The sequence below is a fragment of the Mesoplodon mirus genome (genome assembly GCF_964341445.2).
Source record: "Mesoplodon mirus genome assembly, chromosome: 6".
Taxonomy (NCBI): Eukaryota; Metazoa; Chordata; class Mammalia; order Artiodactyla; family Ziphiidae; genus Mesoplodon; species Mesoplodon mirus.
The window spans coordinates 19,306,429-19,333,829 of NC_138982.1; the positions used below are offsets into that span (position 1 = coordinate 19,306,429).

Genomic DNA, 27,401 nt, shown 5'->3' on the forward strand with positions numbered 1-27,401 from the left:
TTCTTATTTCATTGGCCTGAAATAACACAAAAATATAAGGATGCATTGTAGTGCCTTTTTTTTTTTTTTTTTTTTTTTTTTTGCGGTACACGGGCCTCCCACCGTTGTGGCCTCTCCCGTTCCGGAGCACAGGCTCCGGACGTGCAGGCTCAGCGGCCATGGCTCACGGGCCCAGCCGCTCCGCGGCATGTGGGATCTTCCTGGACCGGGGCACAAACCTGCGTTCCCCGCATAGGCAGGCGGACTCTCAACCACTGCGCCACCAGGGAAGCCCTGTAGTGCCATTTTTTTAACTTTAAAAAAACAAAATAGTATATAACATTGGTGTATACATCTCTGTGAATTAAAAATGTATTACATTTATAATTTTTTTCTTACTTTTATAAAGAAACTAAGACTTTCACTAAAACAGAAGTCCTACATTCTCCTCTGTCTCATTCCCTTCCTCTCCTCCCCAGAGGCAACTATAATTATGAATTGATGTGTATCCATCCAATCATGTATTAGGTATATTTATGTACATATACTTGTGTGTGTCTGTTAAGATGTAGATAAATGATATGATTCTGAACATATGTTTTGGTTGGTTGCTTTTTACATTCAACATTGTTTTTGAGATTTATCCATGTTAATGCATGTTAATCTAGATCATTTATTCAAACTACTCTATAGTATTCCATTCTCCAAATACTACTTTTTAAAAAAATCTGTTCTCCTAGTGAGGGACAACAGGCAGTACTTTTTTTTTTACGGTTAACATAGTGGCATAAACAATATTTCTCTCTGTTTGTGGACAAATTCAAGAGCTTCTCCAGGGTCCTAGTCCCATTTGAATATTTATTTTCTTTTAAACCTATTCTGTTTCCCTTATATTTTGAAAATATTTATTTAGATTTGTGATATAAAAAAGTAATGACTGGGAATTCCCTGGCGGTCCTGTGGTTAGGACTCTGTGCTTTCACTGGCGAGGGCCCAGGTTCAATCCCTGGTAATGACAGCAAATCTAACTATGGTTTCTTTCTGTTCCTATACAGATATTTTAACAGGTCTAATGTGATTTGCTTTTCAGTAGTTGATGACCCAATTGCATGTTTTAAGTTATTACATTAAACTTATTATATTAAACTACTACTTAGTCATCTTTTCCTGTGATGTACTCTGTATCATTTATCATATCTTTTTGTTTGAATCTTCACATTTTGGATTTGATTACAAAAGTCTCTGCTTTTGAAAATATTTTTTAGTCATTCCAAGGCACCATATCCATCAACAACCTGAAATCCATTATTTTTGGTCAGGATGGGTGAATTTTCTTTAGTTTGCATTACATTTCCTGGGGATGTTGTATTGATTGAATAGAATCACACGAGGTCCAGGTTGAATGAGACTCTTAATGTTCTTACTCTTTACTCATTAGATGATTATATCACTTAAGTCCCTGGAGCGCAACTGAGGTTAGACCAGTATGACTTCTCTAAAAGCTTATGGATGCTAAAAAGGGAGGTGAACCCCGAGACTAGCACCACTAACCTGACTTAAAGAATTATGGCTCACCTACCGGCAGTGGGGCCTCCACCTGCCTGTGCCTGACTGCCCCCACCTGGCCTCAGCTGGAGCACAGGGTCTCACGGGGAGAATCTTCTGTGCCCTTTGGGCCAACCACTGGGGGAAGAACCCTGGAGGTCAAGGGGGTTGATGGCAGTGTTACTAGGGAAGGTCTCCAGGAAGGATGGGAACCTCAAGCCTGCAAGGATGTTCACTACCCCTCCCTGAGGAGGAATTCTCCCTGCCTGGCCATTCTTGGAGAATCTGATTTTGTTAAGGTGCTAGATGAATTCCTTCCACAGGGCGCTGGTGTCTCTCCACATATGTGGGTTGGCTTTTGATTATTAATGAATGCTTATCAGGTAAACCACACTGTGTGCCTGACACCAAGAGTTTCTGCCAAGGGTCCTTCGCTCCTTCTTGAGCCATTGATGAGAGCAGAGACGGTGGCTTGTTGGACAGAATTACTTTCAATTGTATGAGTTTGTATAAAAGAATTCCTGTGGCTGATAAGAACCTTTTGAGGGTAGGTCCAGTCATGCTCTTTAATGCACCCAGAATATTTTCTCTTATTAACCACAGATTAGTTGGATTAAAATATAGGGAGAGAAAGGAGGACCCACAAGGGAGGGAAGAAATGTATTTGTGAGAAATTTTCTCTGAATCCCAAGTGAGGTCCATAAATCTTCACTGTCCCAGAGCAGCATGCTTTGAAATCAGGGCTGGAGGAGATGACCCCAAAGGTTAATTAATGTCACACTGAGATTTTACGACATGCCCTAGCTTCCTCCCAGAGATTCTGCCCCCTGGCAAAGTGTGACCTCAGGATGCAGTCTCAAGTCATCCAAATACTTTCATTTTTTCCTATTTACACTCTAGGCAGTGACTCTATTTCTCAAAATTTGGTTGTATGTGCCTTATATAAAGACAGTAGTTTGGTAATGTAGTTTTTAATACTTATCTTTTTGTACTTTTTAAGATATTATGTTATTCTTATAGCAGAATTATGAGAGCTAGGTTTAATTCTTTAATTGAAGGAATGAGTAACACATTTCTTCTTCCTTCTATCAGGCTATCTTTGAAGTTATATCCTCTGAACATTCGTATTTACTCAGCTTGGAGATCTTGATACGAATGTTTAAAAATTCTAAAGCACTGAGTGATACGATGACCAAAACAGAGAGTCACCATCTTTTCTCCAATATTACAGATGTCTGCGAGGCAAGCAAAAAGTAAGTTCACTTTTGTTTGCCTTTGGTCATGCCAAGACATTACTTATTAACAAACAGCTGTGTTATCTCAAAAGGGAGACATTTAGAGGTGTGAAGTCTCTCATTTGTTCAATTGGCTTTTATCTTTATTCCTTGAAATAAATTTTAAGATGTGTTTCAAGGTGTTGATGTATAGACAGATGCTAAGTGTGTAATTAATTGTCACAGAAGACAGTTATATCTAAGGTCTCTATATTCCTTCTCTTTCTCCCTATTTCTCGTTTTTCCCTTTAATTTTTCCTTTTTAATTATGCCAATAATATAACAGCGTTAGTTGGAAGGAAACAAGGTAACTCACTATCAAACCATTCAAATACAGAAATTATTTCTGTTTACATTTTCATAGTCTTGTCCTTGTTAAGATATGTATATATTATTTTTAAAATGCAGTCATAGTGACCATAACGATTTTTACAGATTTTCCCTATTTCACTTTCCATAAGCACTATTAGAAGAGTTTCCATTATTATTCTTAATGAGTGCAGGAAGCTCAGTTTGTACAACAGTGGTGAGCTCTTCTATCCTTCCGAGGGAACTACACAGCCTGTACTGGAGCCATGTGCCAGCAGTGTTGAGCCACCCGAAGTTGCTATTTTGGTAAATCAAAATGGATTGAATATTGGCAGTTTTGTATGGTTGGGTCAAAGGTAGGTTTACTGTACAACTCATAGCTTAAGCTCCAAGGCTCCTCATTTGCAAGGGCACCTTTTAAATATTTGCTTTTGTGCCTAATTTTTTTCTTAGAGGGCCCCCAAGTTGTACAGGCTTCAAGGCCCACAAAAACAGGATCTGTCCCTGGGGTGAGTACCCCCTTTGAATCTGGACGTTGTTCATTTGTCACTTTAGGGAAAATCCCAGTAGGCAGTGATGGTAACACATTTGTATCCCTGGCTCCATCGCTGTGTGCAGGCAGATTTTCCTTTTGAACCGCAAGATTGAACATCTGTGCTGAACAGGTTAGCGTGTGAGTTGGGGCCACTGCAGAGATGCAATTCGTGGTCAGATCAGCGAGCTCTCCCAATATTTTATGGTAGTGACACAACTTCAGAAGCCAGATTCTTCCACAAGAAAAGATCTTGGCAATCTTATTCCTGGCATGGATACTTAAAAATATGTGTCCAGAGGACCTGCTGGGCCTTAGAGAACAGGCGCCTGTGGTGTGCAGGTGGTGACACACACTGCAGCTTGGAAGTCCTTTTTCAGAAGCTGGGTCATTGCTTGTTTCAGCCTATTGGGGGTTTTTTTTGGTACCAGTCTTGCCCATTTTGGTAAGAGAAATGAAAGATCTCCTTTCTCCCCATTAGTGACGGGGGCAGAGCAAGAGCCTTAGGTGGTGTGTCCCTGTTCAACAGGCATTCAGATTTCAACATGAGTCTCTTTCGTTTTAACTTGTACTTTGGTTTAACTACGAAAATAAATCTCCATGTTCGATATATCGCTATAAAGAATTATTTCTGTTTTGATAACCATAAAATGTAAGTCATGATTTTAATTAGAATATGTTTCCTGGAAACCACGGTGGCATGTTTTTCACTCCTCTCTTGTTCTTTGAGTCGTGTGGCCATCCGTCCACTTCTCATGGCGTATAAATGACTCTAGAGAAAGCTGTTAGTCAGTTCTGATTGTGGAGTAGCAGCAGTTCTTGAACAGAGTATGTTTTGGGTCCTAAGAGTCTTTGGGCCTCGATAGCACTGCTCATGTACCAGGCATGCTTCAGAAGGAGCCTGGGCCCCAGCAATTACATCTTTTCTTGGTAGTTGGTTAACCTTGAGAAGGTTGCTAAACCTCTCCAACTCACTTCTTATACATAAAATGGGGATAAAAACCATAATTGGTTAACCCTGAAATAAGTCATTTTATTTAAATTATAGATGAAAATTTTATTATTTTAATTTCACTCATTTACAAAATTTAAATCACTTATGATTTTATTTAAATGTTTTCATTTCTGTAGTAACTTAAAATAAGAGGCTATTCTGGACATCTTTGTCTATTTTTCATTTTTGAAACAAAACTCAGAAACTTCTCAGCCTGCATTAAATGATAAAGAAAGAAATGTCTTTATCCCTTACATTTTTTTGTTTTGTTTTTATTTGAAATGTAGTGTTTTAATTTGGAGAGATGCCTATGTAATATTTGATTTCTGTTATATTTCAACTGAGAATGATCAGCTTCTGCATGGTAATCCTGTGTCTGTATCATAATAACTTACATTACAAAAGTTTATTTAAGTTTGAAATACTCATTTCAGATACAGCCTTTTTAAAATTCAAAGTTCTCAGAAGATTTACAAAACCTATTTCATTATGTGAAGCCTGCTTGTTGAATTTCCAGCATTTGGGCTCCAAGAGTGACTGACAAGTGGTAATGCCTTCATGTGCTACCCATGAAAGAGTTTCCAGTCTTAAGAAATCATAAAATTTTCATTTTTTTCTTGAATAAACAAACGATCAGTGTCTGAATTAAGTACTGATTAAGTGGGGCATTGTTAAGTGTGGCATAATCAAGACTATTTTCATTGCTTTACTTTTACCTGATGAAAAATTGTAGCTATAGGTGACGGGATATTCCGTGGAGGCAGAGGTCACAACATGCTCAACATTTGACTTAGCAATGTGATGTCTGGTCCTCTTTACAGTGGCTCAGATTCTTCACTGTTTTCCAGTAAATGTCACCAAGAAGCCCTTATGTGTAAGATGATGCTATGTGAAAACAAACAGGCAGGGACAAGATCATTCTGATTCTGGGTGTGTGCGTTTATCAGTGGATGTTCCTACTGAATTCTTTCCTGCTTTATAAAGAATTGTTCATTTCAGTCAACACTTGTGGAGCCTCCTATTCTGCCAGGTGCCTGGATTCTAGAGCATTTCAGCTGGTGGCATCTGCCCTGTGGCTCTTGGTCCTCAGGGGCCAGTGGCGGCCAATGGAACATCCCCAGTGTGTGTGCAGAGGCATCCCAGGGCAGGGCACTTACCCAAAATGGGCAGGTTTGGGTCATGCTGGAGGTTATGGGCCTAGGGCCCCTGGTGAGAATCACAGGTGAGGATGAGAGAAGATGGTAATGGCCTTTGTGTGCCTGCTGAGGAGTTTTTACTGTTTACTGAAGGCTGGGTGGACACAATGGGCAATTAAGTAGGGGACTGACATGGTGGTCTGGGAGATGACAGTAGAATGGTGTTTGCATAAGAGAGGAGGTGAAGATGGTGAAAGGTTTGGGGCCATTGCAGTAACACAGCCAGAGATGATGGGAATCCTATAGGAGTCCTAAGAGGAAGGACTTGAAGGACATTTAGAACCTGCAATCCTGAGGACTTGGCAAGAGAGAGGGAGGAGTTTTGTTTACCTCCCAGCTTCTGCCTGGTTGACTGTGGATGGTGGTTGTATTAGCCCGGGTGTAAGAGAAACAGGTTGGAGCTTAATGAGGGAGATAAAGAATTCAATTTGGGGCAAGTTTGAAATGACTGTGGAGCATGAGGGGAAGGTGTCTAGTTGAAAGGAGAAAAAGATTAGAATTCCAGAAAAATCTTGACTTGAATGTAGATTTGAGTCATGTACGTTCTTGGCACAGTGGGTTTAAATGAGATACTAGAGCTTGTAGTGATTTTTTTTTTTTTCTTTTTTTCTTTTTTTTTTTTTGCTTTACTCGGGCCTCTCACTGTTGTGGCCTCTCCAGTTGCGGAGCACAGGCTCCGGACGCGCAGGCTCAGCGGCCGTGGCTCACAGGCCCAGCTGCTCCGCGGCATGTGGGATCTTCCCGGACCGGGGCACGAACCCACGTCCCCTGCATCGGCAGGCGGACTCTCAACCACTGCGCCACCAGGGAAGCCCAGTGATGGTTTTTAAGTGGTGGTGGTGGTACTGGTGGTGGTTGTGTTTGCCTCCTGGGGGCGTTTGGAATGTGTTTTCGGTTGCCCCAGTGACCTGGGGATTCTATTGGCATTAGTAAGCGGGGGCCAGAGGTGCCAGACGTCCTACAAGTGGTAGAACTGCCCCAGACAAGCATGAATTGTCCCACCCAAATGCCCGTTGTGTCCTCCTTGAGATGCACAGATCGAGCAGAAAGAAAAAGAAAACCAAGGTCAGAATTTTGGCACAGAAACATTTAAGGAGCCTACGTCAGGGGAGGAGGGGGGACAAAATTGAAGCCAATAGGGTAAGAATTACTGCCAGGACCTTTCTCAGGCCCCTTGGCTGTGGAGGGTTTGCCCCTGTCTTTAATGCCTTCCTGTCACCCCATGTGTCAGTGCCATGGGCAAGGCAGCTGTTTGCTTTGTAATCTTCTTTAAAGGCATATTCGGTGAGGCAGCTGAAACCCTACTGGTTCTGTATTTGACCCCTCCTACAAAGAGTGCGGCCCTTTTCTTTTTCTTGGGATGATTAGAACTAAATCCTCCTAAGTTCAGGCAGTCCCAGTATGCCTTTGGTCAGTGCCAGGGCAGGGCCTTTGACCTCCCAGCTCTGGACCTACTTCCTTCTACCTCTGACTGTTTTAACTTCCCTCTGACTCAAATGCGTGAAATCTCCCAGAGATTCATGGTCTCTCTGTCTTTTAAGGCCCAAAGATGTCCTAAAAACCTAATCATCCCATGAAAAAAAGGGAGTATTAGATATCTTTTGTTTAGAAATAAATAGGCTTAATTCATAACTAAACACCACATACTGTATATGCCTATTTGCATATATCCTTTGATTATTTTTTTTGTTCTGCTTTTACGTATCTGTGTTCATTTAGAATAATTTATAGATAGTTGCCATATTAATAGCATGTATGATTAATTTACATGAATTAGCAACAGAATATGATCTTATTCACTAATTCCACTTGTTTTTAAATCTAAGATCTATTGATGGTAAAAGACTGATACTATGGAAAGGAGATTGTCTTTTGTATAAAACTGAATATTAATCCCACTGCTGTGTTTAGAAACATTAAGGTCTAAGTAAGGTCTTTTGTATTAAAATGTTTTCTGCAAAATGAAAACTAGATGAACCTCTGTTTTGATGTTTTATAAAATGATGTGTTTTTAATCTTAATTCTGAGTTTTCGTTCTAAATATCTAGATTATGCTAACAATACTTCATTTGCATTTTTTCAATAATGGAATATACCGTTATTTTTAACCTCTAAAAATACACTGCTAAAGAACTTTGCAAGATGCTTGTTCTTCTTGTTTCCATTACAAAGTTAAAATATTGGTATTTCTTTGGGAAGTAATTTAAAGCTAAAACTATGCTGTCTTCAGTTTCTGCAGAGCAAAATAAAAATATCCATCAATGTGCTTTTGTGTCCTGAGGAACTGAATTTGTTCCCAACATATTATGAGCGGCTAATGCCAAATTCTCCAGTTTCTGCTTTGTGTGGAAGAGTAAATTACAGTAATAGTAAACAGACAAAATGAGACTTACCCAGAACTTGCTTCTCCAGAAGATTCTTTTCCCTAATGTAATCAGATTATATTAAAATTGAAATATCATGGAACACTGGATACTGTTAATGCATGTTTTAATATTATTTTATAAAATGACTTCATATTATAAAAAATGACATTTTACTCAAATAAGGGCACAACGTATCTGCATTATAAAGTGTTTTCTCTATTTGGTAATTAAAATTCTCAACTTTAATGCATTGACAGCAAACTTTCAGAAGTTTTGTAATATTAATATTAGCATTTCATCTTTCCTGACTAGTTTGTAAAGCTAAATTTTAAAAGAAAAACATATTAAATTTAACTAGGCCAGAGAGTATGGAATTCCTTATGTTGTAGAACCTGTTTAATTTTTTTCCCTGAAGTAATGGCTGTTGCCATGGTTTCTCATTAGCAGATGTTCTTTGCTTTCACAATATGCAGTGTAAGTTTACCAAGTTTATTTGGTACCAACTTTACAAAGTTTATTTGGTAACTAAAGCAATTGCCCTATTTCACTTAATGTAACAGAGAAACTTTATTCTTTCTAAAACCAAACTTCTTTAGCTGACGTTTGAAAGACAGTGACATTCAGAAGCTACTTTTATGACATTCTTTGACGTTTTCTCTATCCTGAGATGAATAAACAAAGAAGTTCATTTGAAATTCACCTCAAGAACGCTACAATAATATGGGTATTTTAGTCTACCTTGTTCAGCTTTTACCAATAACTGGTGTCTGAAGTAATAAAGAAATAAGCTATTTAAGTATCATTTCAAGTAGAGACGTAAAGAAAAGACAACAAATGTTTTAATAACAGATGCAGTCCTTTTAGCTAAGACTGAAGGAAAGCAGGGGGGACATCTGAAATCTTTGTAAAAGTTAGTGTGAGACAGATGACTGGGTAGACACATGCCCTAATATTCATTCCCTTCTGAAATCCCATTAAAAATGATGGGATAGTCAATGCACAAAGGCACAAAAAGCTTTAAAAAATTAAACAGGGCTTCCCTGGTGGCACAGTGGTTGAGAGTCCGCCTGCCGATGCAGGGGACACGGGTTTGTGCCCCAGTCCGGGAGGATCCCACATGCTGCGGAGCGGCTGGGCCCGTGAGCCATGGCCGCTGAGCCTCCGCGTCTGGAGCCTGTGCTCCGCAACGGGAGAGGCCATGGCAGTGAGAGGCCCGCGTACCGAAAAAAAAGAAAACAATTAAACAAAAACAAGAAAAGAGACATCAGGAACAATATTTTGAAACCTGAGAAACATGAGTACTCTCTAAATATTTCAGGAAGTCTGAGAAAGTTTAACTCTAAATAGTTGATAGTGAGGAAAGCCAAGAAGGAACCAGATTTAAACCCCAGAACCTCTGGAAGGTGCAGGAATTGAGGAAGTTGGGGTAAAGGTGTGACTAAAAACATAAGTTTTTTGAAAGCCGGTTTGAGAAATAGGCAGAGCCCAGACCCTCTCTTCAGCACCGCACAGCTGGAGGATACCCTGCTTCACCCCAGCAGCAGGGCAAAATAGATGAACTCTGGACCAGGAGATCCAGCCCCAAGTGAGGAAGGGACCAACGTACAGCAAACAAGGGTATAGTGACAGTTGACACCTGAAGGCTTCTGCCCCAGTCTCCTCTTGGAACGTTGGTCACCAGGTGTATGTGTAACCTTCAGCCTATTTTTGTCAAATGGTGACTGGCATTCGTTCAAGTTAAGTAGCGTTTTATAATTTTCAACAATGGTATTTATATTCGAATGTTATTAATATTAAGTTTTGTAGGAGTACAGCACAAATATATAAAACCTCAAACTTTTAATAAATATATCTGTTTCAATAACATGTTAGGCAAGTACTTATTAGTGCTAAATCTTAAGTGTCTGCCTCTGTCTAATGGGGATAATAGTATTATCTAACCCCCTAGGCTTGGTATAGAATTAAATGAGATAATACAGGTAGAGGGCTTAGCACAGCACTTGGTAAGCTCTCAAATTGCAGTGATTTTGTTGATATCGTTACTGTCATTTTGATCATCTAAATCTGGTATTCTGAAATATCGCTGGATTTTGTATTTATTGACTTTGGTGTGTATGTCCTCTCGATGAGCCTCGGCTGGCATTGGTCTAGGACTGGGTTAGAGAACAGGTCTTGTTTTATAAAGACCCTCGCGCGATGGTTTGCCTGAGTTTGTATTTGAAGATGACCATGGCAAGTTTTATGACACTGTAGCGATCGTCTTTATTTTGACTTTGAATGAAGTAAAAAATAAACGGGTTCTTCCCTAATCATAAAGAGTATTAGTCATGAGTTTAGGACTAAAACCTGTGTTGTTTGCTTCCTCCCAGCCTGGTGTTTGCTTGTGAGTGGTAGATACCTTGACCCAGGACTTCAAAACAGGCCCTGACGTGCTCCAGCTGCCAACTGGGCCATTCTCCTGGTTATTTTTTTGCAGACATTTGGGCCATTACATGCTTTTTTTGCCTTTTTGCATTGCTTTTGCAGGCTCCAAGAGTCTGTGGATTTTGAGTTGTCACATGGAGATTTAAGCTTGGATAATGATCCTGGTTGGGACAGACGGAAGTGTTACCAAGCTTAGTCATTAACTGTTATCAATCTTAAACTAGAGTAGAACTTTGTGGAAAAAGAAACAAGGGCCGGGGTTTAGTTGCCGTATTTCATCTGCACTGCATTTGCAGCTGTGGATTTTGAACCATTACATGGATTTTTGACTCTGCCAGTTGTAAGTTAAACAAGCGCAGGACCACACAGTTTTTCTGGCTGATGGGAAAGACTTTAATGTAAACTTCGTGATTTAGCCAAGTTAAATCTAGCACTTGATTTAAGAACAAGGAAGATGGTTGATGAATTAAGTTTCAAAAGCAAGCTCTTTCAAGCTTTCTGACTGCTTGTTTATTGTGGGATGTTGCCTCTAATTGCTATGCGTTAATCTTTAGCCTCTGGACATCAATTTTATGTTTTTCCAACACTTTTCATATTTCATCTGATTTAATCCTTTAGAGCATCCTGCAATGTACTGTCATTTCCCTTTTGCAGGTGAGGAGACTGAGACCCCAATTAATTATATGAATTTGTTTAAGATCATTTGCTTAAATGGAATTGAAACTAGTGAGTTTTTTGATTCTTCAGAATGCATTCCCCTAGACCATGTTTGCAAAAATACACATATTTTAAGTACAGTTAAGATTTCAGTCTAAAGAACTAAATTTCAGTTTAGGCTTCTGTTAGGGATTACTCATCTGGAAAAGAATTAGGATTTGCTCTTTTTGATGTACATCACCCATGAAGCTAGTCATGGAGAGTGATTAGACTCTTATCTCATATTTGAAAGTCTTTGACCCGTTAGAATGTGGAGACCTTAAAAGCAAAGAGCAGCTAGTTTTCTGACACAGCTCCGTGGCATGTCATAGACATCATTGTCTCGTCATTTCCCTGTGGACATGGTTCCCTAAGTGAAGGATATTTTCCAGTTTCTTTATCTATAAGCAGTCTCTGAATGTGTCTCCATGGTTGAAGTATTGCAATATTCTCTAGAAATAAACCAATTGATTATGAAAGTGCCTATGTAGTTCCTATCTCATCAGATGCCCTAATGTTCAACGCTATAGTAAAATTAAAAAGACATTCACGTTGCTTATAGTAAACTCCTTAAGCTACTTTTACAGTGATTTGAGGAAGAGAAGAAAATGCATGTTTGGGAAGTGCTGACTGAATTCAGATTATAATCTTCTGGGTCTTTGAAAAATCTAATGTTTCCAAAATAAACTTTCGTAGAAAGTGAGTTTGCAAGTCTTTCTTAGGACTTACATGAAAGAATTCTTTATCCCTTAGTTGGTAATGTAAATACTGAGAAACCTCACGGCAAAATGTTTTATTTTTGAAAATGTCAACTTTGTGTTAAAAGCTGTGAAAATATGATTTTATTAAAAAATTCTGAATTCACTTTCCATATGCTAAGAAGACAGGTGAATACAGTTTTAAATATTAATTCAGTATATTATTACCATACTCTGAGTCTGAGTTTTTAAGAATGTGGAGTAAATCATACAAGCCTTGTGATTTTAGATTTTACAAGTATATTTATAGAAAAATATCTTGAGGAAAATGTGTGTCATGAGTGGTATTTGTTAAAGAATTTACCCGATACTTTATCTATACAGTGTTTTCTTTGGATTTCAAACAGGTTTCGGGAAATGATTTGAACTTGGAAAAAAGTTTGGTGGAAAGGTTCCATAGAAATGTCAAGATTGGCTAAGATTGACCTTGTCACTTGTGGGGGGATTCAAACAAAAGTCCCTTTGTAGCAAGAAAACTGTCTCTGTATCGGGAGTTCATTGGAATTTCTTTTCTAGCAGAGAAGTGATATGAGCAGCCAGAACAGGGCACAATAGTAGTGTTTGTGTTTATCTGCTGAAGTTGTCCCGCCTGTTGTAACTCCTACTTCTCTTCCATCGTGTGTATATTTGATGTCCGATGCTTAGTTACATACATACTTAAGATATGCATTTGTGTATATACGTAGATATCTTTGAAAAATCTGCCAGGAATAAGATGTTTTCCAGGACATCTTTTTTTTTTTTTTGCGGTACGCGGGCCTCTCACTGTTGTGGTCTCTCCCGTTGCGGAGCACAGGCTCCGGACGCGCAGGCTCAGCGGCCGTGGCTCACGGGCCCAGCCGCTCCGCGGCATGTGGGATCTTCCCGGACCGGGGCACAAACCCGTGTCCCCTGCATCGGCAGGCGGACTCTCAACCACTGCGCCACCAGGGAAGCCCTCCAGGACATCTTTGATAGCCGTTCTCAACAAGTTGAAATTTTACTTGAGTCTGTCCTGTTGAAAAGAGATCAGAAATGATTAAACCGTGAAATCATTCTCTTGGATTTCACTAAGTAACATTAAGTTAAAAATATTCAGGAGGAAAGTTTTTTAAACGCCTATATACCAAAATAGAGTTACAGATGTAGAAAATAAACTATGTTTACTGGGGGATAAGTGAGGGGAGGGATAAATTGGGAGATTGGGATAGACATACACACACTTCTAAATATAAAATAGATAACTAATGAGGACCTACTGTAAAACACAGGAAACTATACTCAATACTCTGTAATGGCCTATAATGGGAAAAGAATTTAAAAAAGAGTGGATATATGTATTTGTATAACAGATTGACTTTGCTGTACACCTGAAACTAACATAACATTGTAAATCAACTATACCCCAATAAAATTTTTTTAAAAATCTATATGATTGGGCTTCCCCGGTGGCGCAGTGGTTGAGAGTCTGCCTGCCGATGCAGGGGACACGGGTTTGTGCCCCGGTCCGGGAGGATCCCACATGCCGCGGAGCAACTAGGCCCGTGAGCCATAGCCGCTGAGCCTGCACGCCTGGAGCCTGTGCTCCACAATGGGAGAGGCCACAACAGTGAGAGGCCCGCGTACCGCAAAAAATAAATAAATAAATAAATAAATAAATAAATAAATAAATAAATAAAATCTATACGATTTAGCTATCTTATCTTTAATTTTTGGAACATCTGATAGAGTCATTTGAGAATTCATGTTTTGTGGGTTTTAAAACACACTAAATATGGGCTGAGTTTGGTTTACCTTGTTTGTGTTTATGCTGTCCCTGGGGGTCACTTGTATTGAAATGCCTTCTGTTTTGAACCTTTGCTTATCCCTTTATCTTTTTTAGTCTTCCTGGCCAATATCCAGTTTACTCCCATAAAATAGCTTTTGTGATCAGAATGTAATTTTATTAATTTAGAATATCAGAATTTTACCAATTTATTAATAAATTTAAAAATGCGAGTATCATTAATATTTCTGAGAGGTATACTAAGTGATTTTCTGCTTTTTGCTCCCTTTCCAATTTAGGGAGGAGGGAAAATATAATTCTTTAGACTCCAAACACTCCTCCCCTGCATACTGTTGAAAAAAATGTATTCTTCTGGACTCTCTGAAGACCCTGTATTTGGCAACTTAGATGTTCAAATTGGAGAAACTTTGGCTTGCCTTTGACTGTTTTATTGCAGAATTTCTTGGCATGAACTTATCGCCAACTTTGAACACTAGTTTTTATTGATCATATTTCTCTTTCTTGAGACCAGAGCAAGGAATCCTCCTAATCTCATCCTTAGGAAGATCACTTCACCCCTCTGCATATCAGTTGCTAAGTGAGCACCGAGCTAATGGTGATCAGAAAGATAACTAAAGAGTCTAAAACCAGGGCCCTGAGGTCCTTGCCGACTGTGAGTTTGTTATCACCAGCTCACACTGAAGAATTACTTATTCTGACCAGTGCTTTTTCTACACAGTATATTCTCTCTACAGCATATGAACTCAGGCAAGTTGGTCTCACAGAGAGTGGACTTTGCAAATGCCACCTTAGGCTTAGAAATCTGACTTCCATCAGAGCCTAGATATGGTTAAAGCCTTTTGGGGATGGTATGAAAAAATGCAACTGTACACGTTGCCAGTCTTTTTTTTTTTTTTTAAATGCCGGAAAGATTGACTGGAGGAAGTAAAGATGTGAAGAACCCTCTAATAGGAGGATAATGTATGAAAACAGTTTTCTGAAGGTGAACATCCAAACTATGAAAAACAGATGGGCAGGGCTGTCTTCTCCTTCCTCTGGGAACCATTGAACACCATATTGGAGGAAATGGGGAATGGCATTTTGATAATCTTAGTGGCTATGTTTCTCTTAACAAGCCTAGAATTGAGTGGTAGGCAGAGCTTGACATAGGGAGCGCTTGACTTATCTACAGACTCTTTGGTCCATTTGAAATACCTGTTTTTCCCTTGTGAGGTCTGTATGTCCTTGTCAAGGGCTGGCTCGCTGTTGATTCCTGTGGAGGAGGCCGCTCCGCTTTAATCCAAGGGACAGTGGGTGAGACACCCCACCCACCACTGTCCCAAATAATACATAACCTGGTGAAGAATTCAAATTCTGCCAAAGCGTATGCAGTGAAAAGTCCCCCAGTACATCTGGTTTGTGATGTAGCTTCCAGAGATGTCCTCTGCATATATAAGTATGATTTTTAAACTACAATTATATCCATTTTTTCTCTTCCTATGCTCCCCAAAATAAGCCAGGGTGTTCTCAATCTAGCTTCTTCTATTTAGGCACTTTAAATGAGTGGTTCTACATGAGTTTTGGAATTTATTTTCTTGGGGAAACAGTTATTATTCTGAATATGAGATTTTTTATTGAGCGTTACATCTTTGTTCTTTAATAAAATATTTTAGGGTGAGTTTTTCAGTGTAATTTGTAGGAGACCTACTGTGTACCAGGCAGTGTGCTAGGCACTGGAAGTACAACAGTGAAGATGACAGGCAAGACCCCCATCCTGGTGATCTAGTGGGGTAAAGTCACATGGTACAGGTGCCTGAGAACAGGGTACCCCTCAAAGCAGGACCAGATCTGGGGAACTGGGGCAGTGTTTTTTCCTCTAGCTCTTAATTACTTGTCTTTCCTTATGCTCCCTCATCAGATTAATCTCATAAGATTAATGGTCTTTAGTAGATTTCTATTTTAATTTAGATACAATTGACATATAACATTAGTTTCAGATACAAAATGTAATGATTTGATATTCGTATATACTATTGCGAAATGATCATCACAGTAAGTCTAGTTAAGATCCATCACCATGCACAGTAATAAAATTTTTTTCTTGTGATGAAAATGTGTAAGAGCTACACTCTTAGCAACTATCAAAAATACAATAAAGTATTGTTAACTATAGTCCCCAAGCTGTACTTTATTAACAGATGTTTTAGTTCAAATGTAATTCTGTCTCGTTTCTATTTGTAGAAATCGCACACTAGTCATTTGCTGTTAATTAGTTTATATTTGCAAGTAACTTCATTAGATGGGCAATTGGGATGTATGGAGTAGAGCTTAATAAACTAACATTTCTGCAACATAATTGGTCATTTAACGACAATACAAAGATTTTCTTTTGAAGAATAATGGAGCCTGGGGTTATGTCTCGGTTCAAAATACTAAACGTACTTCTAGTTTGAGTGCATAATTCTTTGATTTCCTTGCCTCTGAGTTATTTATAAATCTGGGAGATTTGGATGCCTTCAGTTAATCTAGCTTAAGGGAAAGTCATCTTATTTATGCTTCAGGTTTACTAAGCACCCCTTTTTCATCATGTCCTTACATAACATTTGGTTTTGTTAAAATTTCTCATGATTACTGTCTTATTTATAAAAATTCAGGTAACTTATTTGAAATGAGACAGAAAGTGTAAAACCTGTCTATCATGTTAGCTTGGCTAAGAGATAGCTCACCTGCTGTTAATTTATTTCTCATAGTAACCACTGTGGTACAGCTGAGCTCGGTTTACTCTTTTATTTTGTCTTGTGACTAACAAACTATTTCCATGGAATTTTTGGATAGAGAGGGAGCTCAGAGGCCATCTATCCCATTCTGGGACTTACAGACAGTACCCAGGCCTCACAGCTAATTAGAATCAGAGCTAAGGCTAGAACCTAGGACTTCTGACCCTTGGTTCATTGGATATTTCATTGTGGTTTTAATAAGTTATATATTTACATGGCTTAAAAGTACAACCATATCAAATGATATATACCTGTATTTGTTTTTTTTTAAAGATTATTTATTTATTTATTTATTTATTTATTTATTTATTTATTTATTTATGGCTGTGTCGGGTCTTAGCTGGGGCACACGGGATCTTCGTTGAGGCGTGCGGGATCTTTTGTTGCAGCGTGCGGGCTCTTCATTGTGGTGCTCGGGCTTCTCTCTAGTTATGGCGCACAGGCTCCAGGGGGCATGGGCTCTGTAGTTTGCGGCACACAGGCTCTCTAGTTGAGGTGCCTGGGCTCAGTTGCCCCATGGCATGTGGGATCTTAGTTCCCTGACCAGGGGTCGAACCCGTGTCCCCTGCATTGGAAGGTGGATTCTCTACCACTGGACCACCGGGGAAGTCCCTATACTTGTATTTGGAGACACCTGCTTGCCCCCCTCTCCCCATCGACCCTGTTACCTTTCACCTCCTATTAATGTATTAGATGTCTTGTTTCTGCTTCTAGAATTTCTTTATGCAAATTCAGGCAAATATAATACAAATGAGTTCTTATTGTCCCCCATTTCTTAAGAAGTAGCATACTGATGATATACACTATTCTGCGTCTTTTTTTCTCTCATTGAAGTTTAAATGAAAGCTTTTGAGAAGAGCCTGCGCCTACAGATCCCACTTCATTTGCTACAGTTAGATCAGGACCAGGTTGCTCTTTTTAGCCTGACTCCATAGTGTATGACAAATATGGGAGCTTAGCTCTGGAAAGACTATGTAGTGAGAAATGGAAAATAAAACTCAAGATCGAAAGTTACTGAAATTGCTCTTATTTGACCCAAGGAAGAGAAGGTTTGGGGCATTACTACTTTATAGGTGAAAGAAAGAAGGCTCAGAGGGAGGTAAAGTAAGTTACCCACAGTCACCCAACCAGTGGGTGTCTGACTGGGGACTTGCACTCACATTTTCCTGCCAGAAGTGAAATCTCTATGCTCCTTCTGCATCACGAGCTTGATACCTTTATGAGTGAGTGACATGTATAGTTGATACTCATTATTTGGGGTTTCCATATTTGCTCATTTGCCTCCCACTAAAATTTACCTGTAACCCCAAATCAATACTTGCTGTGCTTTTGTAGTCATTCAGACACACGGTCTATTTAATGCCACACTTTTTGCATTTTTGTGGAGGTCATTTGTTGGTGATTTTGCTGTTTAACATGGCCCCCAAGTATAGTGTTGAAGTGCTGTCTAGAGTGCCCAAGTGTAAGAAGGCTGCGATGTGTTTTATGGAGAAAATGTGTGTATTAGATAAGCATTGTTCAGGCATGAGTTATAGTGCTGTTGGCATGAGTTCAATGCTTAGGAATCAATAACAATATTAAATAAACTATCTTCAAACAGAAACACATACAAAACAAGGTTTTGTGTTGATTAATTGATGAAAATGCTGTGACCAGAGGCTTATAGGAACCTAACTCTGTCTTTCCACGTAGGAGTAATGATTCGGTGTTTGCTAGTTCAGTGATCAGAGTAACTTTATAGAACACAACTATCGTGAATAATGAGAACAGGCAACACATTCAAAACTTAAGTGGCCAGCTCCTTGCTAGCTCTAGTTGGGTTTATTTCTACTCTTTCTCTCCAGAGGTCCAGCAGAAATAATTTCAGTTAGATGTGAGAGAAAAAGATATTCTCAGGAATGAAACAACTCAGGACTGTGAAAAGCTACAATTAAACTTTAATGGTTTATTCTAAAACACTGTAAAGACTGAGACTTCTAGAATGTTGCGAAGCGTAGTGTTACTGACGGCATTAGCATTGTGACTAATGGTGTCATCAGTCTGCCTGGGTTCCCATCCCTGCTCTACCTCTTGCCCTGTGTGACCTTGGGCAAACCTCCTAACATCTTTGTCTCTCAGCATGCATGTGTGCAAACTGGAGATGATGGCAATACCTACTTCTTTGGGTTGTTGTGGAAATTAAATTAGTCAATACATGAAAAGCAGTTAGAATAGTTCCTAGTATATAGTAAGTGCTCCTTAAATTATTAGGATAATTGCACATCCTTGTTCGCCCAGGATAATTTCATTTGTTGGGTATAATTTTTTTTTTCTTCTTTGCCTTTCCCTTTTTTCTTTTTTTCTCCTTTTCCCTTCCTTCTCCCCTTTTCTGTGGTACACGGGCCTCTCACCGTTGTGGCCTCTCCCGTTGCGGAGCACAGGCTCCGGGCGCGCAGGCCCAGCGGCTATGGCTCATGGGCCCAGCCGCTCCGCGGCATGTGGGATCTTCCCAGACCGGGGCACGAACCCGTGTCCCCTGCATCGGCAGGCGGACTCCCAACCACTGCACCACCAGGGAAGCCCCGGGTGTAATTATTAATTACTCCTTTCTCACTCAAGAGGTATCCTAGTTTGAAGGATACACTGTGTGGTGATGCCAGTCAGCTGTGAGGATGATTCTTAATCTGCGGCTACTTCTGCAAATAAAAGCTGGGATGATTCATTTCTTTTTCCTCTTCAAGAACGAAGTTGAAAACTGACTCCTCTTAGTTTTGGACAGCTGCTTGGAGAAGAAGAAAAGGAGAGGGAAGGACAGGTTGAGTGTTCAGATGTGTCACGAAGCTGCGTGACTCTTACTCATTTTGTTTCCTGCTCGACAAAAGAGTGGTCCAGAGTCTGGTTCTGGTACTTGAGTAGAGAGGCCATGTCTTCCCCACTGGTCAGCTTTTTCTCCAGGAGCCAGGAAAGACTTGTAGGAAACACTACTGGTCAAGGGATCTAAGAGATCAGGGTCTTGTTAAGAAAGTTCTCATGAAGTTTGTCTTAAATTTTAACCTCATGAGAAGAGTCAGGGTGCCTATGGACTCCCTTTGATGTCAGCAAGTAATACTGGTGACTTGTGTCGTCACTACTGAAGGATGCCTAGGACCCTCCTTTCTCCTGGAGCTCTTTTAAGAAAAGCATTACCTTTCTAGCTGAGATGCTATAAGTACATTGTGATACAGAGGAACAGAAATGGAGTGATGAGTTTTTAGGTGTCCTTCTTCCCTTTGTTCATTCACTGTTGAGCTGTATTTTTTTAAAATATACTTTACTTTTTAGAACAGTTTTGGGTTAGAGCAAGATTGAATAGAAAGTGCAGAGATTTCTCATCTACCCCCCAACTTCCCACAAGCATAGCCTCCCTCATTATTAACATCCCCACCAGAGAGGCCCATTTGTTACAACTTATGAACCTCCAATGACGTTATTATCACCCAAAGTCCTAGCTTACGTTAGGGTTCACTTTTGCTGTTGTGCAGTCTGTGGGTTTTGTCAAATGTGTAATGACTTGTATCTACCATTACAGTAACATGCAGAATGGTTTTCGCTGCCCTAAAAATCCTCTGTGGCCTGTCTGTTCATCCTTCCCTCTCCCCAGGCCTCTAGCAACCACTGATCTTTTGACTGTCTCCATAGTTTTGCCTTTAACAGAGTGTTGAGTTCTGAAGTGGTTCTTTGTCCCACATGCCCTGTACCTTTGGAGATGGCTGTGAGCCGTCAGAGGCACTGTTGAATAGGCAGTTCGATATGTAAGTTTGGATTGGGGCAGTTTGAAGGGTGAAGACATATGTGGGAGTGGTTGGCATATGGATGGAATTTCAAGGGATGGTGCTGGAGGAGGTTACTGGAGAAAGAATGGAGATGGAGGAGAGAGCACCACGCACCAAGCCCTGGGACCATCCAGCTCTGAGAGATTGGGGAGACGGGGGAGAAGCTGGCAAAGGAGACTGAGATGGAACAGCCAGTGCGGGCAGAAGGAAACCCGGGAGAATGGTGTGCATCTTGGTTTTGTTTTTTTTCCCTTTCTATCTTTATAAAGGAAAAAAATCAACATCTTAAGAATGACATGAACCTCTTGTGGAATCCTTTTGAGGATCCATATTTTGTACTATGTCTGTGAGATGCAAAGTTCTGCACAGGAAGCAGTAGATGAAGTTACACTTCACCGAGTAATCAAGGATGTACCTTCAGAACCCCCATGTCTCGCTGTGGCTTTTGTGCCTAACGGAGGATTATCAGAGTAATTGACATCACTTCCCAATGGAGAAAAGAAGGGGAGGGAGCTGTACTCTACGTGGCAATAATGCTGCTGTTGAAGGTTCACTGTGGCAGCGGACATGGATGTTTCTTCCTGGCTTTCACTTGTTTTCTGAATGCAGGAAGTACAGGTTGTATTTAAAAACAGGTTGGCTTAAGATTCACACAGAGCACAGATACATTCTAAGGGGGAGCATTTCCACACCCATTTCTTTTTACAAAATGAGCCATCCAAGGGTTTTCCTGGTTATTTGTAGTGATTTGATTTGCAAAAAGTATTAGCTTTATAAAAACTTCTATTGCATAAGTAAGGTGCCTGCTTTTATAACTTCACATTGTTGTGTAAGGGATGGGCTGTGCTTTACTGTTGTTGACTTTGAAGTAGAATGCTTATAAGGATCATAATTTTGCCCTTGTTTATACCAATTTTCAAAATGCAGTAGCCAACATCAACATTTGAGAAAACCTTAAGGCTTTATAACACATTTTACTTATCATCAGAATATGGTGTGTTCAGCCAGGTGCTATTAATATCTAAATATGCCATTGCAAGAGAATTTATTAGTAAGGTTTCCATGGATTCTTTTCCCTTCTTCCCCCAGCCTGTCTAAAAATTCATTATGGACTTTTGCCAGAATGCTATAAATAATTGGACTTAATTTCCCATCTAGTTTCTTCTGGCTCAGATTACAAATATAAATTGAAAAAACTTTTCTACTGATTTCAACTCACAGAGATTGCATTAAGATTATGAAGTGATGGCTGGGTATAATTTTTCTTCCTTTATTCCTTCTGTAATTGAACTGTGAAAGTTTCCAATTAAGTACAGTTCTTACGGAGATATCAGTTATTGCAATTTGCAAACTCCAAAGCCTTTATAATGAAAAACAAACATGTTACTGCTCTACATTTGTTAAAATTGGATACTAATTGCAGCAATTAATTCTTCCTCACAGTTTAAATAAGATTTTGCAGGCTGATAAAAGCTTATATTCTTTGTTTTTATATTAATATGTCTCAGGGGTAGGGATTGATTCGTGCATAAAAGTATTTCTGATGAACAATATGTTGCTCTTCTTAGGAATTAAATGAAAACCAGAGGTTACGTAGGTTTTTGTTTTTTCCACATATGTGGAGTCTGGGCTTGCAAGATTCTGATACATGGAAGCAAAAGTTTAATGAGTCCTTAATAACTTAGGTTGCTTCTAAATGATGCATACATTTAAGGGGGTGGAAAAGTGATTTCAGAAACCTTTTGACTTGGATGGAAATTAGCATCTTCTCAGGTATCCCTTGGATGCTTTGTCATTTGATGATAATAATGGCAATGTCTGTCACCATTTATTCAGCCCCATGTGCCAGGTACTGTGCTAAGTCCTTTCTGTACTTTGTGTTATTTAATCCTTGCCATGATCTATGAAGGAGATAAATCTTTTTTAGTGGATGAGAAGCACAGAGGTTGAGTAAATTGCACCCAAGTAATCAGTACTCAGATACTAAGGGATGAGCCAGAACTCAGAGCTAAACCTGACTCTGGAGCCCTCTGTAGAGGGGGACAAATTCAAATCCCTGTGTTGGCAGCCAGGTCACGGAGCTGAGTAAAGCAGGATGGGTGTGAGATGGTCCTGAGTGATGGGCGTCCCTGTACACGGGGGTGCGAGTGCAGTCGCAGCCACTGTGGCTGTTGTGGGGATGTGAGCTCAGTGTTGAGATCTGATATTTCAAGAAAAGTGGGAAATCTGGGTGTGTGGGTGCAGTCTCTTGATTTTTTTTTTTATTAGTTTCTGCTTTATAACAAAGTGAATCAGTCATACATATACATCTGTTCCCACATCCCTTCCCTCATGCATCTCCCTCCCTCCCACCCTCCCCATCCCACCCCTCCAGGCGGTCACAAAGCACCGAGCTGATCTCCCTGTGCTATGCGGCTGCTTCCCACTAGCTATCTACCTTACGTTTGGTAGTGTATATTTGTCCATGCCTCTCTTTCGCTTTGTCACAGCTTACCCTTCCCCCTCCCCATATCCTCAAGTCCATTCTCAAGTAGGTCTGTGTCTTTATTCCCGTTTTACCCCTAGGTTCTTCATGACATTTTTTTTTTTTAATTCCATATATATGTGTTAGCATACGGTATTTGTCTTTCTCTTTCTGACTTACTTCACTCCGTATGACAGACTCTAAGTCTATCCACCTCATTACAAATAGCTCAGTTTCGTTTCTTTTTATGGCTGAGTAATATTCCATTGTATATATGTGCCACCTCTTCTTTATCCATTCATCTGATGATGGACACTTAGGTTGTTTCCAGCTCCGGGCTACCATATGACCCAGCAATCCCACTACTAGGCATATACCCTGAGAAAACCATAATTCAAAAAGAGACATGTACCAAAATGTTCATTGCAGCTCAGTCTCTTGATTTTTAAGTGTTGGGAGATAATTCAGATTTTTTAAAAAATTTATTTATTTATTTTGGGCTGCGTTGGGTCTTCGTTGCTGCACATGGGCTTTCTCTAGTTGCGGCGAGCGGGGGCTACTCTTTGTTGTGGTGAGTGGGCTTCTCATTGTGGTGGCTTCTCTTGTTGTGGAGCACGGGCTCTAGGCGCACGGGCTTCAGTAGTTGTGACATGAGATTTTTAAAAACATACATATGTAGGGCAGTTTCATCCCGTCAACGCCCCATCTGAGACCTCTGGGGGGCACTTTGTTGGTTTGATCATTTGTTCTGAATTAGCCTGATAAAATCAGTGGGTCTCATGCCTGTGCACAAGGTCACACTCTTGAAGTCCCTCAGAGCCCCTCTCTATCAACTTAGCAGTATTGGAGGGGGAGGAAAGGGGAATATATATTAATGTACTGAATATTAGGGTGAATGCTTTCACCAGAATTTAGGGAAATTAGGCATAGGGACTTTCAAATATACCTTTGTCTATAATATTATGTAATTTGAGGCATTAAGAAAATACAGTTGTATAATTTTCAATAACACATGCTTATTTCTTTTTATTTTTTCCCTCTGTTAAAATTAGATGGGTACTCAGTTAAATAATACTCCTTTGTCAAATTTTTGACATTAGAGCAACTAAAGGATCGGGTCAATTTGCCTTTTTTACAGTATTAACATGGGAGTAAAAACAGTGCCCCCTTTTTTTAAAAAAAAAAAAGAACAGGGAAACTTGTATACATATACACACTTTTTTTTTCCCCTGGTTAAAAAAATTAAGAAACTTGAGTTGGCTTCTAGGTATTAGTCTGGCAAGGAGGTAAGGCAACTACTGAAAACTGAGAAATGCTTAAAGTTAGGAAATAGCTCATGAGAGAAACATACCTTGTATAAGCACAGCAAAGAAAGCTGATGATGGAGACTATTGTTATGCTGAGTCTCTGGAGGTCCTAGATGTAGTGGAAGTGCCCTGGGCATGCAGATCGGCATTTTACCAGTGAAGGGTCTCCTACTTGTAATGCTTCAAGAGTTTATTTTTTAAAAAATTGAATTTACCACCCTGTGCCATAGAGTAGAGGGTGAAGTCCAGGTTTTGAAAGTCTAAGAAACAGTGATGGCATCCCTTTCATCTTGTTTTAAAGGCCTCTATAAAAGGTCATGGTTAGATTTTTGACCTCTGTCCCCACACCTGCAGCTGCACTTCAATCAAACAGTTCAAGTCTGACTTGGCCTGTGGCCTGCACATGGAGCTGAGAATGTGAAAGCTGCTTATCATAGGCCATTTAGACTGTTGGAGAAAGAGAGCAGTCATGGTGGTGACCCTTTTTACCTCGAATGCCCTCTGTTCATCAACTTTCCAAGGAAATGAAATCCTTCCCTCTTCTTTTTCTCTTGTTTATCTTCAAGCCAAACTTAAAAAACAAAAAAGTATAAGGAATTAACATACGGACACCTGAAGATTTATAAAAGAAAAGCAAACCTTAATAAAATTGTATTTTTCAAAGGTCTTGAATTCTTTTAAAATTCCTAGAGATACATTCTGCATACTTTTTTATAAAGCTGACTGCCTCCGATTTATTTAGTGTATCACTGATTCATAAGAATAATAAAACCTACAAATGATCTTTTGTTTCAGAAACGCCTTCTCGTGGAGTAATTTGCTATCGCTGAATTATGATTTTTCAGTTTGCCCCCCCAAAAGAAAGTATTTATGCTGTATGTTTTGTTTCAGAAAGGAGCCAATGGGGATTTATTTTACATAGCTAAAAGCGAAGGACAGCCCTTGGAAAAGGTACTACTGTTTAATAGAAAGGTGTATAAAACCACTTGGAAACCGTAAAGCGCTATACAGTGTCTAGTTAAGCTGTCAGGTGTCATAACAGATAACAATTCTGTAGGTGAAACTTACGCCGGCCTTGTTAACACAGGTGCCCAGGCATTTTCAATTTCTAGAGAGAACTAGAGAAGCTGCTGACGACTTGAGCAGTCACATGCCTCAGCAGGACGTGGATCCTGCAGTCCAGCTCTCCACTAGCATGTCCCTTCCCTCCTACAGGTGAAGCCGCTCACATTCCTTTTAAACTAGAGACCATCACCTTATGAAGTGATCACAGTGCAGCTCTCCCTTGAGTAAACCACAAGTAGGCAGTTTCTTTCGTCTTTCTCAAGTTCCTGCAGCTAGCTGGTAGCCTGCCTTGCTTCTGGGGCAGAAAGTAAGTGAGGACGGTTGGGAGCTACTCTTTGGTGAAGTGACCAAAAGCAAGTGTATATATATGTATCTTGGTGAAAGTCTAGATTAGCTTTTGATAGTCATTTCCACAACTGTGAAGATGTCAATTAAAAAAAAAAAGAGGGGAAACTAGAGAATGACAAACTCCCGGCAAACTGTAAGTGGTCACCTCTCTGCAATCCAGCCACTGTGTATCCTGGTGAATGACAGTTGTGGTGATCTAGTGTCAGCATTCATTTTTTTTTTTTTGCGGTACGCGAGCCTCTCCCTTTGCGGAGCACAGGCTCCGGACGCGCAGGCTCAGCGGCCATGGCTCATGGGCCCAGCCGCTCCACAGCATATGGGATCTTCCCGGACCGGGGCATGTCCCCCGCATCGGCAGGTGGACTCTCAACCACTGCACCACCAGGGAAGCCCGTGTCAGTATTCTTAACAAGCAATAAAAGAAGGTTCTGCAATGACATCGTCCTTCTTCAGGATGTAGGTGGGTGCAGGCAGTAGGCTGGCTTTATAAAGTGGCTCAGAGAGCTGGTTAGGAAGGAACCAAGAGGAGGAGTGCATCGTGGGCTTTTCTTAGAGGCAATTGTGTGGTTAGAAGCCAACAGTTAGAGATTTGGTTTGGACAGCTGGGTCTCACTGATGGTTCAGAGGAAGTGGGTGAGGGGACCAGAGTTCTTAGAAGGGGTTTTGGTAAGTTCTTTAAAAGTGGATTGAAACAATGAAAAAAAAGAAGAAAAGATGGAGAATACTACAGAGAGCAAAATACCATTGCAAAAGATGTGTGTTTGGGGACCAGGGTTTTGGTAGAGAAATAAGAGAAGGAAGGGGTACGGGTATAAAACAGAACACAAACATTGGTGAAATGTGACTGCTCATGGTTTATAGGTTACTGACTGGCAGCAGGCAATGTAGACTTAAGAAGTACACATGCAGGCTTCCCTTGTGGCGCAGTGGTTGAGAGTCCGCCTGCCAATGCAGGGGACACGGGTTTGTGCCCCAGTCCGGGAAGATCCCACATGCCGTGGAGCGGCTGGGCCCGTGAGCCATGGCCGCTGAGCCTGCGCGTCCGGAGCCTGTGCTCCGCAAAGGGAGAAGCCACAACAGTGAGAGGCCCTCATACTGCAAAAAAAATAAAAAATAAAAAGTACACATGCTATAGAAATTTCTTTAAGGGAATAGATAATGTATTTTGCAATCCTAAATTCACCATTATTAAAGAAAGTTAAAGCCTGCCAGCATCTTGATTGTGGTCAAATACAAGGTAAAAGTTTTGGATCATTTTGACTCTTCTGGACTCAGTTGTGTCATTGATGCTCTTTGAAAGCCTTATGGGAGGATGTAAAAAAAAAAAAATGGTCTTTGCTTTCTATAAATGAACCCATTACTCACCCTTACGAGGGAGTCTGTATGGTGAGGGGGCAGAGAAGGCTGACAGTTGTCACTTGGATTGAAGGCATGAGCAGTGGGGCAGGGCTGCTTTGGTGTGGACACATTGTCTGCCGTTCCCTGGTGTGACTGGGAGGTTCTGGCTGGATTCCTCCCCACCACTGCCCCACTGACCCTACAAAGATGCTTCACATTCCCACATCTCTCAACCCTTTGGATCCACTGAGTGGTTTCAGATTGCGTTCCTGGGGGCCTGGAATTCCCTGAAGGCACTTTAGGGTCAGCCAAGTTGAGTGTTGGTCCAAACAACTGGACTCTGGGCCTCCTGACCTGGCCTGAACCAGAAGAACTCTCGTTTATTTAAACCTCGGGACTTTTCATAAGAGTCACTTGAAAAGAGATGAAACACACACAGACTCTGCTCCCTGGGAACGTAGGAAAAGAGGGGAGAGCTCTGTACATGAGCAGAG

At 40.4% G+C, this 27,401-nt stretch overlaps 1 protein-coding gene across 2 annotated transcripts in view; it reads left to right on the top strand.

Moving 5' to 3' along the window:
• Positions 1-27,401, top strand: part of ARHGEF26 (Rho guanine nucleotide exchange factor 26) — a 146,440-nt gene that overhangs the window by 35,626 nt on the left and 83,413 nt on the right. For both annotated transcript variants that reach the window (XM_082625676.1, XM_082625675.1), the window contains one exon: positions 2,617-2,777. In XM_082625676.1, coding sequence (XP_082481802.1) covers positions 2,617-2,777 — 161 coding nt within the window. The remainder of the gene's footprint in view (positions 1-2,616; positions 2,778-27,401) is intronic.